This window comes from Alligator mississippiensis, chromosome 14 (assembly GCF_030867095.1).
Source record: "Alligator mississippiensis isolate rAllMis1 chromosome 14, rAllMis1, whole genome shotgun sequence".
Lineage (NCBI taxonomy): Eukaryota > Metazoa > Chordata > Crocodylia > Alligatoridae > Alligator > Alligator mississippiensis.
This window is the reverse complement of record NC_081837.1, coordinates 11,721,971-11,738,276: the sequence shown is the minus strand read 5'-3', so window position 1 is coordinate 11,738,276 and position 16,306 is coordinate 11,721,971. Positions and strand designations below refer to the sequence as shown.

Below are 16,306 nucleotides of genomic sequence, written 5' to 3'. Positions count from 1 at the left end.
AAACAGTACTTAGAGAGCTATTAACATATCTTTGCAGTGATTTTTGACCTTTTCCTGAATAAGCACTTTACAAATGCTGAAATGCCAAGATGAGGATTAGTTAAACTAACCATAATTTGATAGTACTCTCATTTTATAATTCTTTCATTTATTTTAAAACAACAATAAAAAGTCTTAGAGTGTGTGTAATCATATTTTCAAGAAGAACAAGTATAACATGATTTTGAGGCAAATGAAAGAGGAACCAAATTACAGTCTTTACTGCTATAAGGTGCATGAATTAGGTGAGGAGCACTTACTGCGGAAGCCCAGTTTCCGAAATAAAGCTTGCTAGAACGTGCAGTTACATTTTAAGTAGCTGTTTGCATTAAATAATTCATAAAACAAAAATACTTCAGAACAACAACAAAACAATTTCTGCAAACTCAGTGATTTGTGAGTTTAAGTTCAGGTGAGTACTCACGTGTGCATGTACTGTACATGAAAGCTGGTTACATAATACTCCCTTGAAGACATGCCTACCTTTTTTTCAAGGGTAGTCTCTCATCCTGGTGATAGGCAGCCATTTCACCTAAATCAGAGTCGTAAAGGTGCAAATTTACCCTGCCTTCTGAGGTGGTAGGGGACATTAGTGGTACTCAAGAAAATGGATCCTTGTCATCTGAGTTTGGCACACTCTTGCTCATCTGTAGGTTGTCTTTTGTGCTCCTGAACCAAGAAGTTTTGCAATCTTTTGGTTGGAAACCTTAATAAATATGCTTTAGCTCTCCTAAACCTAACACGATGTTGAATGTGATTCTTTCTTTCTTTATCTTTTGCGAACCAAGGAATTAAAATGCTAAAATTCTTAATGTAAAATTGAATAAACAGCATATCTGGTATGAACCATTTATGACACATACTAATTTAAGTCCAGTACTCTCAAAAGCAGTATCACATAGGTAGTCAAGGTATAAACTTCCTAATAATACCTTCATTCTTTGCTTAAATCTTGACTCTGTCTCTTTGATCAAACTACTGCTTCTAAGAGGTGGACAGTTACTTGGGGCCCTATCTCATTTATGAATCTGCTTCAACATCCCTGGGACTCTGTGGAAGCATTCTCATTGACTTGTGTGTGCATTGGATCGTGCCCTTGTCTCTTCTGAGACTGCCAACTAAAGGGCTAATAATACCAGTTGGCATAGTGATGTTACCAAAAATGAAGCTTGCTCTGGACTTGGATTGAGGCGACCAGCTCATCAAATCTATCAAACAGTAAACCACCTTTGGTCACTGTTGACAAGGGCCTGACTCCAAGATGTGCTGTGAGATTTCTTGACATTTGCAAATACCAGAAATTGAAATCATTATTTCCATTGGCAAAAATAGTCCAAGGTGAAAGTACAGTATGGTAAAACAGGTTACATTTGTGTCTTATCATAGCAAGAAAAAGGGGAGGGGAATTGTTTTTCAACTGAAGTGCTGAAATATTCACAGTTTTTAATCTAGCACTTAGTTCTTCATTAAATTATTTACTCAAAGCAATGAGGTTTAACAAGATGAAAGGAGTAAAATCACTTTTTAGAAGATCCACCAAAATAATTTTAATAAGCCATAAATTGAAATGACTGCTAATGTTTTACCTTGCTTAAAAAGTAAGTAAATCAAAACCAAAACTAAAGCCATGGGTCCTGTCTCTGGAGGACTAAAGAGCAAAAATACTTATCTTTGCATATGTAATCATCTTATGCGTTCATGCTCGGAAGTCAAGATTTTTTAATATAGTAGTGAGGTTTGGTGTTGTTTAGAGCCGAGGCAGAAGCTTTTAATTTGATACATTTTTATGGAGAAGCATATTTTGCATTTAAAATCTGACGCTCGCAAAATCATGTTCAAAATAATTAGCCCCATCTTACTAAAGGAAAAACTAAGGCCTCTGCTACATGTTACATGTATTATGCAATTAACTGGTTAATCACACAATAACTTTAGACAAGCCACATGTGCAAAGTAATCATCACACAATAAAAATAATTATCCAGCTATAAAAAGAGCCAACTAGCTATGAAGTTAGAGCTGGAAAATGTGGAACTCTGTAGCTGGTTTCTAGCCAGCTTTAATTTGAACATGTAGCAGGACCCTAAGGTATTGAGAAGTCAAGTGACTTGTCAAAATGACAAGCGAGTTGGTATTTGGATGAAAATAGAACCCAGGAGCCCCGACTATCTCTAAATGTATGAATACGCTATTTTGTTCTGACAGATTGCCTACAAAGAGGGTGGAGTATGTAGTACATGAACACTTATAAATGGCAACTTGCCATAATCCACATTTAAGCAACTTAAACAAGGGTTCCTCCCTTTGCTTTTCTCATGAGTTATTTGTGATAACTAACTTCTCTTCATCTCTAAACTCATCTCCACATCAATGACAGCCGCTAATGAATTCAGATGGTTCACTCCCTTCCCTTCTGTGTTTCTTTTTTTTTCAGATAGATTTTTCTTTGCCAGACATTACAGCTCCCTCTTCTTGCTAACAGATTGTAACTGGGGTAGAATATTGTGACGTCTAGTTCCCCTATTCACCATAGGGGAAATGCATATATATAGATGTGAGTTATATATCAAGTAATGCTTTTATGTTTCCCCTCTCTTGCCTTCACATTATTAAATTATAGAGAAATACTATCATAATAGTCTCTTAGCCAAGTCATAGAGGGCAGAGTTATGGTTCCCTTGATAAATTGTATAGCATTATTAAGTTTTGCTCCATGGACTGAGAGTATTGGCATAAAAGGACATCAACCACAGTCATATTGCTCTTGATTGCTGCTTAATTGCTGCTTGTTTGTGTTAGAGATCATGTGGTTTGATTGATCTTGCCCTGCTTTTGTCATTATAGTTACAACTTCCTTGTTTTCTCCTTGTACATAGACCACAGGATGACTTTTAAATCTTGAATAATTTATGGAGCTGGCCAGCTAAATAGCTTAAAATAGTATTATATTTTTAAGCCAATAGCTCAACCTTCAAATCATTATTTATGCAACCAAGGTATTAAATATTTATTTTGGGCTTTCTTTGAAATATGAAATAGCAGGTTTTTTTGCAGCTAAATAAACAATGACAAATATTCTAGGGTCCATCCATGAATACTGATTTTTTTTTTCCTGCTTCCCCCCCCTTCTTTTTTTTTTTTTATTCAATTTTAGGTAGATGTCATCTGTATAGTTAGCTTTGAAAAGAAATTAAACTCTGATTCAGCAAGGCACATGTTTAACTTTAAGGATGTGAATAATCTCATTCCAGGTTTGTTTGAGGTTGAAATCAATGGAGCTTTGCTCACATACCTAAGTGAGGTGCTTGCCCACATGTCTCAATTAATCAAAACCTTACCTTCTTATGTTATCGGGTACAGCACAATGCAGCTGCCATTGGGCTTTAAAAAACAACCTCTGCCAAGAAAGGGGCTGCCCACATGCTTCTCTGAGCATGTGAAATTTTGCTCTCTGCTGCCGCTTGCAGTTAGTGCAACATAATTTCAGTGGCTTAGAAACCTAAGGCCAATAGATAGGTAATGGGACTGGGTTGAAATTTTCACCAACACCAGTGCTGGCTAATGATGATCTTTATATCCATGCTTGGAATTAGACTGAGATTCCCCAACTTACTCTACAGAAGAAACCAGGCAGCTCTAAAGCCCAAGTGTCATTGGGTTTTCTATCACTTGGCTGCTTGTTTCTTTCCCATCATGTGATTAATTTTATCTTTCTACTTACTTAAGTATTCTGCCAGTAGCTTATTATATATTTCAAAGTCAACCAGAGGCCAAGCTGTTTCTCACCAAGGTGTCCGATTCTTCTTGCTAAACGGAGTAGTATATCTATCTTTTCTATTTTTCCGTATTTGATATTCTCTGTAAATTCAAAGTAAGGATTTGGGGTTTTTCATTCTTTCCTGTAAGATGTAGCTAAATGTCCAGTACTACTGAGAGAAAATAAAACTAGACCAAGTTCTCCAAGGAGGTGGTTTAGACATGAGCATCAATGCTTAAGGAACAGTTGGTAAAACACTAGAAAGAAAGATATAGAGGGTAGTCTTGCAGAATACCTGGCATTGCAAAATAGATCTTTCTGCTGTGAACTGTTTGGTGAAAACTCTGCCTTCTTGATCTATTATTTCAAACTCAGCAAGGCAAAAGAATGCAAAACTGTTTCTGTTTGTGACCCCCTACAGCCAAAATGTGTGCCTTGCTGTGTATTGAATATTTACTTGGACTCTGCTGTACAAACGTATGAGAAAAGCTCTGTCCCATTGAACTTATGGTTTAGTTTGGAAATGCACAAGAAGTTATGCATGTACCCTGAGGATGTGTGTACCTGTAGGCAGGATTTCCAGCGGACTGTAAACTGATTTAGATAGAAGACATAGGCCTATGAGGATGCAGATGCATATAAAGATACGTACACACCAATTAACAGTGCAGATAAAGTACTAGACTGCCTTGATACTGTCTGTCCTTTTTGAGAGACTTCTTAGAAGAACAGTATTTTAGCGAGGGATATGAAGGAAGACAAAGAGTGTGTTTAACACACAAGCAATAGGAGAGTGCCAGGCATGTGAGGTAGGATAGAAAGCTCAGCAACGCGGAGGAGAAATATTTACAAGAGACGAATGATTCCATCCTGATATCCAAAAGTTTGGTCAGCTCTTTGCGGGCCAGTTAAACCCCCGTGATCTTTTCTGGCCCTGTTGTCTATGATTCTGTGATATAGAAGCTGCTTGGAGAGAGTGATTGGTACAATGGAAAGCTTTGTAAGATGTAATTTTAAAGGCCATATTTCTCACTGTGCAACCATCAAAATGCAAAGGGTCAGAAGAAGCCTGTATTCTTTTGCAATTCAGCTTTTAAAGTATCCTGAAATATGCCTCATTTGTTGAAATTGCCAGCAGCTTTCTGTTTCATACCTTGCTTAATGGGTGTCATAGAATAGAAAGAGTCTTTTACTCTTTATACATTGTATATGGTATGTATGATCTAGGCTTGTATGAGTTTATGCCAGGTTTATCTTTGATTTCTGTATAAACAGTATGGAAAAAAAAGATGGGCTCCATTCTCTATACAACTTAGATAAAATAGAGCTACTTCAAAATAACTTTGGACTTGATGCATGTTTGAAGTTGCTCAAGCGCATAACGAAGGAGAGAAGGATTCAGGAATGAATGGTAACCTTATTTATTTTTTCCCCGTTCCTTACGACAAGTCTACTTTTTGCCCTACTCTGCACAAAAGTAAGTTCTGATGATGCCACCCACTATTAGTAGAACTTGCAATACCGATCTTAATCCAGACCCATGCCTTTTATCACCTTTAAAGCTTTTATTATCTAATGCCACATGCTGGAGCAGTAGCTATTTCTTACCTTCAGAAATAGAAAGGGGAGATAGAGTTAAATAATTGATTCTTAATCTTGTTGTGCATTTGTAACAAAATACGGCCCTTTACCTTTGATTTTGGTACTACTTATTGTTAACAGGACAAGACGCACGCTATTTCACCCCATTTATTTGGGCAGTTATATAATTTAACACACATTTATTTGCATTATAGTTTTCTTTTTTTATGAAAAAGTATATTAAAAAGGTGTCTGATGGGGTTTTTTTTTAATTTCCTAAATAATACTTTTCACGGAGGATAGGATACATGTCAAACTGTATTCAGATCGAAATTATAACTCAAGTAAAAATTAACAAAAACTGCATTTAAAAATGTTTTTTTTCTTTGTTTTAACCAAGTTCAGTGGGCTGGCTACATGCATGTCTTCCTCATCAAAGCAAGTTTTGCATGTAAAATACAATGGTTTATGAAACAAAAGAATACTGTACTTAACTGATTGTTTCTTCTCACAGTAGATGGATTAGATTTTCAGTGGTATTTATGCAGCTAAAGGAACTGGTGCAAGTGCTTTGTGGAATTTCAGAAGTCCTTAAATCGGTTATTTGTAGGGGTGTGCGAAACGGGCCGTGTTTGATTTGGATTTGGCATTGCTCATTTGTCTCTTGGGATCAATGTCCCTCTGAATCCGAAGCGAATACTTTCCGCTTTGCACAGGCCTACCAAATACACTGTAGCATATTGATATTAGCAGATTCGAATCACTGTCCCGATTCGATTTGGTCGAATCTGAATCCAAAGATATTTGGCAGCGAATCTCATTTGGCCATAGACTATACAGGCAGGCAGTGCCGGCGGGAGCAGCTGGGGGAACAGCTGGACCAGCTCCGGCTTCAGACGGCATCCCCTGGAGAAGCCGTGGCTAGTCCAGCTGCTCCCCTGGCTGCCTCGCCCCCCCAGGACAAGGCAGGCAGTCCTGGCCTTGCTGGCAGAAGCCAGGGGCTGAGGGAAATGATTGGGGAGCTGGGGGATCAAACTGGGAACTGGGGAATTGGACTGGGAGCTGGGGGGAAGACCCTGTTTGTTCCTCCAGACCCTGATCATTCCCCCAGTTCCCGGTTCACTTCCCCAGTTCCCGGTTTGATTCCCCCCAGCTCCCCGATCATTACCCCTAGCCCCTGTAGCTTCTCTTGGGGTTGCCAGCACTGCCTGCCTCACCCAGCAGGAGAGCAGCTGGACAAGCCGTAGCTTGAGCCAGCAGCCCCAGGAGAAGCCGTGGGGATTGAGGGTGAATGGTTGGGAGCTGGGGGATCAAACTGGGAGCTGGGGGGAAGCCCCTGTTTGTTCCCCCAGTTCCCGGTTCAGTCCCCCAGCTCCTCCAAATATTCCCCACAGCCCCTGGGGCTTCTGCCAGGGCTGCCAGCACTGCCTGCCTTGCCCTGGCAGGGGAGCAGCCAGATGAGCAGCCGAAAAAGCTGTGGCTTGAGCCGGCAGCCCTGGGAGCAGCTGGATGAGCTGTGGCTTCTCCCAGGTTGCCGGCTTAAGCGGGGGCTCAACCGGCTGCTCTTCCAGCTGCTCCTGCCAGCACTACCTTGTGCCTGCCTGTACAGTCTATGACTGAATCTCCACATTTCTTCAAATCTCTCTGAATTGATTCGGAGTCTTCTGATCTGATTCGGAAAGATTAATGGGTCTCCCGATTCGATTCGGAGATTCGGCCGCTGAATTGGGCCGAATCTCCTCCGAATTGAATCGGCTACCAAAGCTTCACACAGCCCTAGTATTTGGTCATATTTTTTGAGACCTCCTGGAAACAGAAGGCAGCTGCACAATGGTTCTCGATTTGTAACACAAATATACCCTGAAAAATTCTGCTGTCACAATTGCTCTACGCAATGCACTGGTTGAATCTGAGCCTCTGGTATTTATCTCCAGTGGTTGCTTTTAAATTGTGAAAGGCTGAGTGATTTGGGGTGTAGGATACTGAAATAGCTCTTCCTCAGGCTGCTGTCCTGTAGTTGAGCACTGGAGTGCTTTGGCTTAAACCACAGCCCCATTGGTTTAAATGAAAAAGGAATAACCAAGTGAGAGTGTGTTGGAAAGTCCTGTTAATTGTGGAATGCACTTCCAGCATCTTGCTCGGCCATAGTCTGGATGAGTTAAGAGGGTGGATCTGGTACAAGGCCAACCTGCTTTTCCAAGCTTTTCTGGGAGGAGCACAGAGGTAGCTGTGCAGTTGCAGCTGGATGTGTTATTTTTATTTCTTTTGATTTATAATAGCACATGCAGGCCCTGACTTGGTTTATGCAGGCACCAATAGGAGTCCGTTATAGGCCATTATATTATTCTGCAGTTGGCAAATAACAAAAATCCACAGGAACGGTTGCAATCTGAATGCATACAAGTCCATTTTAATCAAGAAGCACTAAACTAAAGAGCATATTTGCCCAGGTAGAAGTTGAATGGGAAGACTTTTGCATTGCCTTGCCCATGCAAAAGCTGTTTAAATAGAGAATGACAGGCAGAACTGGAAGCCTAATTCCACTCCCCCAGTAAGGTTATTCTATCCCTTGGGAAGCAGGTGCCCCTTCCTCTAGGGCACTGGTAAAGGCTTAGCTTGCTGACTGAATTATAATGGATAGAGATGTTGTTATTCATCATTTCAAAGTACAGCGTAGTGAAATAATCCTTTAATTCCATATGATGCAGAAACTCAGGCACCTCAGAACTGTACCCTTGCATGGCTTTACCGCTGCCAAATGGCACAGGGTTTAAATCTCAAAAAATAAATAAAAAATGTAGCTTCGAAGAGCAGCATCAGGGTGTTTTTGACACTATATATAATCTCTGTGGAAAAAGGCTTTCACTAAACTCTCTGTGGGTTTATTTATTTTGCTTTTTGTTGCATCCTAACCAGGCATTGCTACTATTGCATTATACAAAAAGTGGCTCAGCGAGTTAGGAAAATAAACTCCGTTCTTGAGAGGTTGTTGTACACTGTAGTGGTTTCTCCCTCCCGTCTGCTACCACGCTTATCTTTATCCTCTGTTCTCTTGTCCACAAACAACGTGGATTTGTATTTCTAGGATGCTACCCTAACATCTAGAGTACTTTTTCCTGTTATAAGTACTGTTAAGATTGTATGATTAAAGCCAACTTCCGTCTTTAACTTCTGCATCAACTAAGCCTCTTTAAGCAAATATAGAGCTGCTTCTCTGTGGACAAGGTTGGATATTTCCTCTTTCACTGCTCCAGAGCGGTTGGGGAATGCTCATTACTTCATGCCTGGGCATATAACTTACAGGCTTATCTTCTGCTGAATCCCAGCCCAGAGCCTTAGCCAAATTCCTGTTCTTTCTCAGTCTCCCTCCTTCCCTGTTAGTTTTAAATAGAGTGCAGGTATCTGGGAATTTACCACGCTGTTTGCAGCCGCTTTAGCAGTTCTTTCCCTTTTTAGCGCCAGGCTACACTGTCATTGCAGATTGGCAGGGTTTGAAGACTGCTCTCAATGTGCCAGCCATCAGTGGTCCTAGCATAGTGTTCTGGTAAATGGGAATAACAAGGGTCCCTTTTATGTAGCTTTGCCCCCTGCGCTAGATGCTAGGAGAAAAATTGAGATGAGAACTGTAGCAACTCTGTGCCATCTGAGATGGTAGGGGGATCCTTGTGGGATGGGGAGAAGTGATTTGAGGGTAGCTTTGTGCTGCCAGACCATGACACACAACTTGTGCAGCATAGATGCAGTTCTAGTCTTTTATTTGCAGCCCTTTTTCCTGGGCCTATATCAACTTTAACCAGCCAAAACTTTGTAAATAGACTGGAGTGAGATATTGTCTCTCCTTGCAAACTGTTTTGCTGTGTGTAACTTTAGGTTTCTTTACAGAGAACATTTCCACTTATTTTGTTTAAAGTAGCATACAGTTTGATACTTTTTGGAATAAAAAAGAAGCCCTCGACAGTTTTCTCCAAGGAAAGCTCTGCTTGGAAAAACAGAAAGGAAAATGAGGAGTGAAGATAAATCTTACCTTGGACTCATTTCCAAATTTGCTTTATAGCCTACACAATTCACTTTATTCTTTCTGAGTTCCAGGCTCAGATATCTTGATCGTATCCTCTTACTTTCTGTAAATTGTGTCTGGAAAATGACACCTGCTGGGCTTGTCTTCTTTTCCTGTAACTGGCTGGAACTTGTAACATAAGGGAAGAATTATAAAAATGAGCAATGTTGCTAAGTATGGTTTGAAAGCTATGCCTCAAATGAATAAAGTTTTTGTTAAGCTCTGGGGTGACTGGAGTTTGGGTCTTCAGCAAGAACAATGAAAACCATGAGAGAAAAATCTCCTAAATGCATAGTGAAGATGGTTAATATATAATTTAATCTGAGTTCATATGTCTGAAGTACCGATGGAGTCTAGCACAGATAAACCTGCAACTGCTTTTATTACTGGGCTTACATTTTCAAAAGGTGTTTTTTAAATCTGTTTTGGTGCATTTTCTTTCACGGTGAGGCGAACTGGGTATAGATGCCGATGTTGCTTTTGCAAGGTGTTCAGTGATTAAACTACGGGCCACGAAGATGCTCAGTAAAACGGGGTACTGAAAATCTGAGTGTAAAAATACAACTTCTATGCAAAGAACGGCTACGAAAATCCTTCAAGCCCCAGTTGCAATACGATGTCCTCCATCATCACGCAATTGTTGACATCAGGCTGAGTCAGTGAAAGTGGATCTATTTTTCTTAGGGTAGTTAAATTGTAAACCTGGGGCCATAACATTACAGTACACCTTGGTTGTAGGTAAGATCTGCCAATTATATAGGAAGGAGTAGTTATGCTACACAAAACAGATCCATTAGATCTGTCTGATAAGGCATTACATCTGAAGTAAAGTTCTGTTTATCTGGGATCCTTCTGGCTTAGCAACAGTGTTTAGTTCAGGTATTATATACTTTATCCAATAATTTGTACAATACTTTAGTCAAGGTGCAATAACTGTAATCAGTTAGCTTACAGTTAGGTTTCGGTACTGTTGGCTGGCAGAGAGGCCCTTTTTTACCCAACTTATGTCAGCAAAATGGGAACAGCGTATATTGGGCTGGCTGACTGAATGAACAAAGGTTTATCTTTTTTTCTAGTTTGCAACATCCGTTCCAGCTCTTGAGAGTGCCGCTTGCCGCCCCACTAACTGAGAGCATTCAGTGCCTGGCTAGCTCATCTTTCAAGAGCATGAATGAATTGCTTCATTGGCAGTAAGGTAGAAAGGGGAGTTTTCCCCATTCTTCTCTTCCACTTTTTCAGCCTCGTGAGCTTAATCTGTTCATGGGCACGTACCTGAGCCATAGTCTACACTCTATTGCAAAGTTACAGGGCCGGATCATTTAGCTGGGGTAGAGTGGCATATCTTGATTTGGGTTAAATCACTGGAGATAAGATCATCTCTACTCACAAAAAAACTGCCCCCCCCACATCCCCTTCCCCCCCACTCTCCTTTCTTACAGTGTTAGCTCTGTGACTCCTGAGGGGAGATACCATAAGCTTGGGAAATGAATGCACTCAGATTATTCCAAGGTTCGAAGCCTTCCACAGGAAACGTGCATGTTTAGTCTTATATCTTAAATTGTACATGAAGAAATAATAGATAAGAATGGAAGTCAGCTCTAAAATAGCTTCTGTCTGCCAAGAGTCTCAAAGTATTTTCAAAGAGAGTAAGTAACAACATCCCCGTTTTACAGATGAGGGAAGTGAGGCACCGAGGTGAAGCAATGAGTATATTCCAGGTCAGTGGTGGAGCTGTGAATAGAAAATGAGGTCTCATCACAGCTCCCAGCTGCCAACCCTGTCTGTTGGACCATGCTGTCTTCCTTTAGCAAGAGTAAAATGTATTCTGCTCGTACCTGGGCAAGTGAGCTTCTTGAGGTGCATACCTTTTAAAGCAGCAAATAAGCTGTTTCTGGGAAAATCCACTCGTCTTGGCAGAGAGCTGAAGAGAAGAAACCAAATGAGATTGAAGGTGAAATGCCTTCACAGCTGGAATTATAAATTGCAGAGCACCTAGAGATACTTGCAATCTGTATTTGTCCAAATGGTGATAGGGGTGGGAAGGGGAGAACTGACAATCTACTGCTAGGGCACAAATGTCATGATGCTTCATATGTTCCTGTGATGAACCCACTAGGAGAGAAGAACAGACAGAGAGAAAGAGAGAGAGACTGCATGCATGGAAAATCCTGCAGCATTTTTTTGGGTGGGGATGGGGGTAAAATGAGCCAAAAATCAAGAACAAAATGTGAAATAAATACCAAAAAAAAAAAAAGAAATGAAAAAAGAGCTGCATTGCTGATCAAGAAGTTGTTCTGTGAGCTGAGACTCTTTGGTTTCTGCTCCTGAAACCAAAAAGAATTGGAAGTGCTATATGAAGGTGTGATGCTTAGTCCCTTAGATTCAGGGCAGATTGGCAGTGATTTGAGCTTTCTATCCACATTAGAGATGCACAGTGGAACGATGAAAAGCTCAGTTGAATCTCTAAAAAGATTCATGAGTAGCAGCGGTGAGCAACAAGTAGCGGATCCACAAATAATTGCACCCAGCAAAAAGAGGGACGTTACACTTTTGCTGTGCTTTTAAGAATCTTGCTTTTGAGCTCTATCCTCCTATTCATGTAGTATCTGCGAGTCTCTGTCACCTTGAATTTATTCAGTAGTTGAAAGAATTAAGTTGAGTTGTGTAGTAATTAGTTAGAATTGATTGTGAACACTCCTGTTCATATATTCAGTATTTATTCTTTGAACTGTTGGGAGGTTGTGATTTTGATTAGATAAATTACAAAGTACTTTCTCGGCATGCATTTCTAATGCAAATACTCGGGCATGTGATTGAGAATTCAGTTTTTGAAAATAAACTTGTGGGCTTCCAATCCGTCTTCTACAAATGTTTGTGTCAGTAGAAATCTGTCATGCAAATAGTCTCAGAAAAGCTGACAGAAGAGGGGTCAGGAGGACAAAAGCCAATTATTTTGTAAATTCAAGCAATTGGAAGTACAATGTATGTAAGTAAAGTTATGGGTTTTTTTCACTGTTCACTCAGATCTACTAAAATCTGCCCCAACCTTAGACAGCAGTCTGTTTGTATCAGGACTTTGATCGGGACTTGTATGATCTACGCCATCGGAAAAGGGCACGATGCATTTGCAGATACATAAAAAGAATGGGGGTTTCTCTTTTACTTTCATGACTATAGAGATGAATCCTCATTATGAACCAGTTTGAAATGCAAGAAAAATATGCTAGCTGACAAATAATGTTGGCTGATGAATACGTAGGACAGCCAAGGGGCTTTTAAAGAACTAAGTGAAGATCTTAGACTCCAGTTTTGCAAAGGCATCCCATGGAGTTCTCAACTGGTCTTAGACCCTTAATGTTTTTAGACTGTAAATGCTAAATCCAGCATCCCTCCGGCACAAGATTAGGCTTGGGGGCCTTGATGACCATAGCAGCCTTGGTGGTGTGAGCACCTTTTTACCTAAATGTGTCCATCTTTGCATCCTTTGCTTACAAGTTCCTTAGGACAACTTGTGCAGCCTCCTATAGCTTTGTGGCAAGCCAAAATACACACAGGCAACTTAGGGTCCCAGTAGATGGGCAGTTAAAGGCATGATGGGACCTGATATACAATCCCACAATTGCACTTCCTGCCACACAGGCATGGCAGGAGGCATGCTTGTGGGATCAAGGATCAGATCCCATCGTTCCTTATTGCAAGCAGAGTGGGAGCCAGAATCCTGATCCTGGGCTCCCCCTGCACCAGCACCAGCACGTCTCATGGCTGGGGTGGACCCAGGGCTGGAGGCTGGATCAGCTGAGGGGAGCTCCCAGCCATGGGGGTGTACTGGAGCCCTTGACTCTGATAGTCTTGGAGCTGGGATCAGCTGATCAGCACTCAGCCTCAGGAGTCAAGGGAATTAAGGCTCCCATGGGCCCCAATCAGCCTGGCCACACATTCAGTTAATTGTGTGGTAGGAACCACCCACAAGGTTATTACCAAGGGATCTGGGTTTCCCATTTGCATGAAAAAATGTGGATTTTCTCCTTTAAAGGAGAAAAACATGGGAAACCGTGGGTCTCCCCTTGCAGGCTAGAACTCTGGTTGGGGCTGGAGGAGCAGGATGCAGGGGATGCCATACATGCACATGCCTACCCACCCACCCAGCCAGGCAGTGATGGAGAGTAGCTCCCTCAGCTGCCTGCAGGTAAGTTGGGGCAGGGGAGGGCGTAGAGGATGGGGGCCCCAAGGTGAGGGAGGGAGTGGGGCAGAGTTGGCGTCTGGAGCTGGGGGTGCTGCCCAGCCAGCTTGCTGCTTAGGGCTGGGGTGGGAATGCCCAGCCGGGGAGTGGGATGGAGCCACAGGTGGTTTGTCCAGGGTGGCCCCTGGCCCTGAGCCTGCAGCCCGCCATCACCCTGTGCACAAATCTGGGGGTACATGCCCCCCCATGCCTCCCCCAGTATGCGCACAGCTGTGGGGAGCTGCCCCACTCCCCCTCAGATGGCCACCCACAGCTATGTCCCATGCCCTGCCCTGCCCCATTCCCTCCCTCATTGTGGGGGCCTTGATCTGCGCCCCCACACCCTTTCCCCGCTGCAGCCGGATGCTGCTCTCCAAGCTGCTGGGCTGCATTCCCGGCCGTGAGCACGCTGCGACTGTGTGTATGCATGCGGCATTTATCGGTGACATTACTGGCTACACGGGCCAAAAAAAGCTGATTGCCAGTGATGTCATTTTTTCCTTTAATCGCTGGCAATCCAATATGCACCTTTAATATTTTGTCATAATTTTGTAGCTTATTCCTTGTTTTATCACATGATTAATTGCATTAACCTGTGACTGTGTAACTGCTTAGGGTGCGATTAATTGTTTAATCATGTCTTAAGTGTAACCTGCTAGACAAGGAGCTGCCACCATGGTTTGGTTTGGCTTGGTTAGACCCCGGCCACGCTCAGACGAGGATGCGTCTTGCCATTTGCAGGCGAATTGAGGGATAATGTAAAAGAGGAGAAGCCATCCACGCCAATCTAAAGCTCTGCTCCTCTCTCCTGCAGCTCAAGCCAGGTCAAAACAGCTGCCGAGACAGTGACAGCGAAAGCGCCAGCGGAGAATCAAAAGGTTTCCATCGAAGTAGCTCTCGGGAAAGACTCAGTGACGTAAGTAAAACTTCCGTGGCCAAATACCGCTTTGATTTATACCTGTCAACATTTATTGGAAGGGGTAAGTCTGCACAAAATCTGGCCTACAGCGGCAAGTAATTCCTAAGCTTCCCCTCACGAGTTCACTGTGAGGCAGCTTAAGCTCTCTTGCCCTGTTATAGCATGAAATACTCTGTAGTAACAGTATCTGTTTGCAGACAGCTTCTCATTTGCAGCCAGTTGAAAGACAGGATTCAATTCATTTTGATACGTTACAATGCAGTGGATAGCGAACAATAGTAGCATGGCTTGATAAGTAATACTGTCTTTTTCCCCACTGGGGAAAGACTGAGAATGTATTTATTGTAGTAAATTTAGTGCTTAGGAAGAGTATGGAGGAGCCTGGGGAAACGCCAGTAATTTTTATTTAGTAAACTGATATAACACGGTCAAGAGTAGCATGAGATTCACCTTGCCTGTTCTGCCAAACCTGCCCATGAAAAAGTGAACACCAGTATTAGGGCAGTAGCTGCACACACAACAACCTCTTTCACCTGCAAAGGGGCAGAGTACAAACCATTCACTGAATGGGCTAGGCATCAGGTATTCAACCCACACCTGTAATAGTGACTGTGGGCGCACGGCAGACCTCCTGTTGCTGTCGTTAGATCAAGTGTAATAATCATTGCACCATCAAGTCTAGGAACTTCATTCATGAGCCAGGACCCCACTGAGCTGTACGCTGTACAGAGCGGTGCGTGACACCTTCAAATCTTTTTCTCTTTGCTTGCTCGCACAATTTTATGACTTCATCTCCCCCAAAACCTGGGTCAATTTGTATGGGTCATGGTACTGTTTAAAGTGTATAGTTTAAAGCCTGCCCTTTATGTAGCCATGGGTTAGAGGATGCTATCAATGCCATAAGATACAATTAGCAGGGAAAAGAAAAAGGTAAGCAGAGAATAGAGTATTTTCTGTTTACTTAGATGGTAGTCAGACCATGGCACTTCACTGTTTCTGTCATGGCTATGCCCTTTTACTTCCTCCCCATTGCTCCAGCTACACAAGCTGCCATAGTTTCTAGGGTACTTTTCCCTCTGGCTTCCCTTTCCCTGCCTCAGGGGGTAGGGTGGTGCATCATGGCGCTGCCTAGGGAACCGGAAAGGTGTGATGCAGCAGGGGACCCCATGGCCCAGGAGCTTAGAGTGAGGCAGGGTACCCAGGCACGCAATGCAGCAGAGAGGGGGTGGCACTGGGGCACGTGGTGAAGCAGGGGGCACTCCAGGGTGCACAGGGCCGTGGAGCAGCGGGGTATGCAGTATGTCGGGGCAGGCAATTATTTTGAGCAGAGGGCCGCTTACTGAGTTTTAGCAAGCCATCGAGGGCCACATAACAGGCAGCCCAGGGCAGATACATATTAATTTTCTAATTTTTTTTAGGGGCCCCACGGGCCAGATAGAATGGCCTGGCGGGCCACATCTGGCCCATGGGCCGCATGTTGCCCACCCCTGCAGTATGTGGACCCTGCTGGTGTAGCCCACAGGACTGCAGCCCCTGGCCACTTGTAAGTTGGACAGGCAGTGAAAAGGAGGAAAGCATTTTTGGCTCCCATTATACAGCCAAGAGCTGATGTGGGGAATCACACTGTCAGCTAGAGGAGATCTCAGTAAAAACCATGGTTACGTTTTAATTTCTTTTGCTGAAGTTTGATAGTAAGCCTTGTCATGCTTTGATAATATGGTACAGCTTCAGCGT

The 16,306-nt window shown here is 42.6% G+C and overlaps 1 protein-coding gene across 11 annotated transcripts in view; it reads left to right on the top strand.

The window, feature by feature from the left end:
* Positions 1-16,306, top strand: part of AUTS2 (activator of transcription and developmental regulator AUTS2) — a 984,419-nt gene that overhangs the window by 412,542 nt on the left and 555,571 nt on the right. For all 11 annotated transcript variants that reach the window (XM_019493307.2, XM_019493306.2, XM_014608106.3 and 8 more), the window contains one exon: positions 14,468-14,569. In XM_019493307.2, the coding sequence (XP_019348852.1) occupies positions 14,468-14,569 (102 nt within the window). The remainder of the gene's footprint in view (positions 1-14,467; positions 14,570-16,306) is intronic.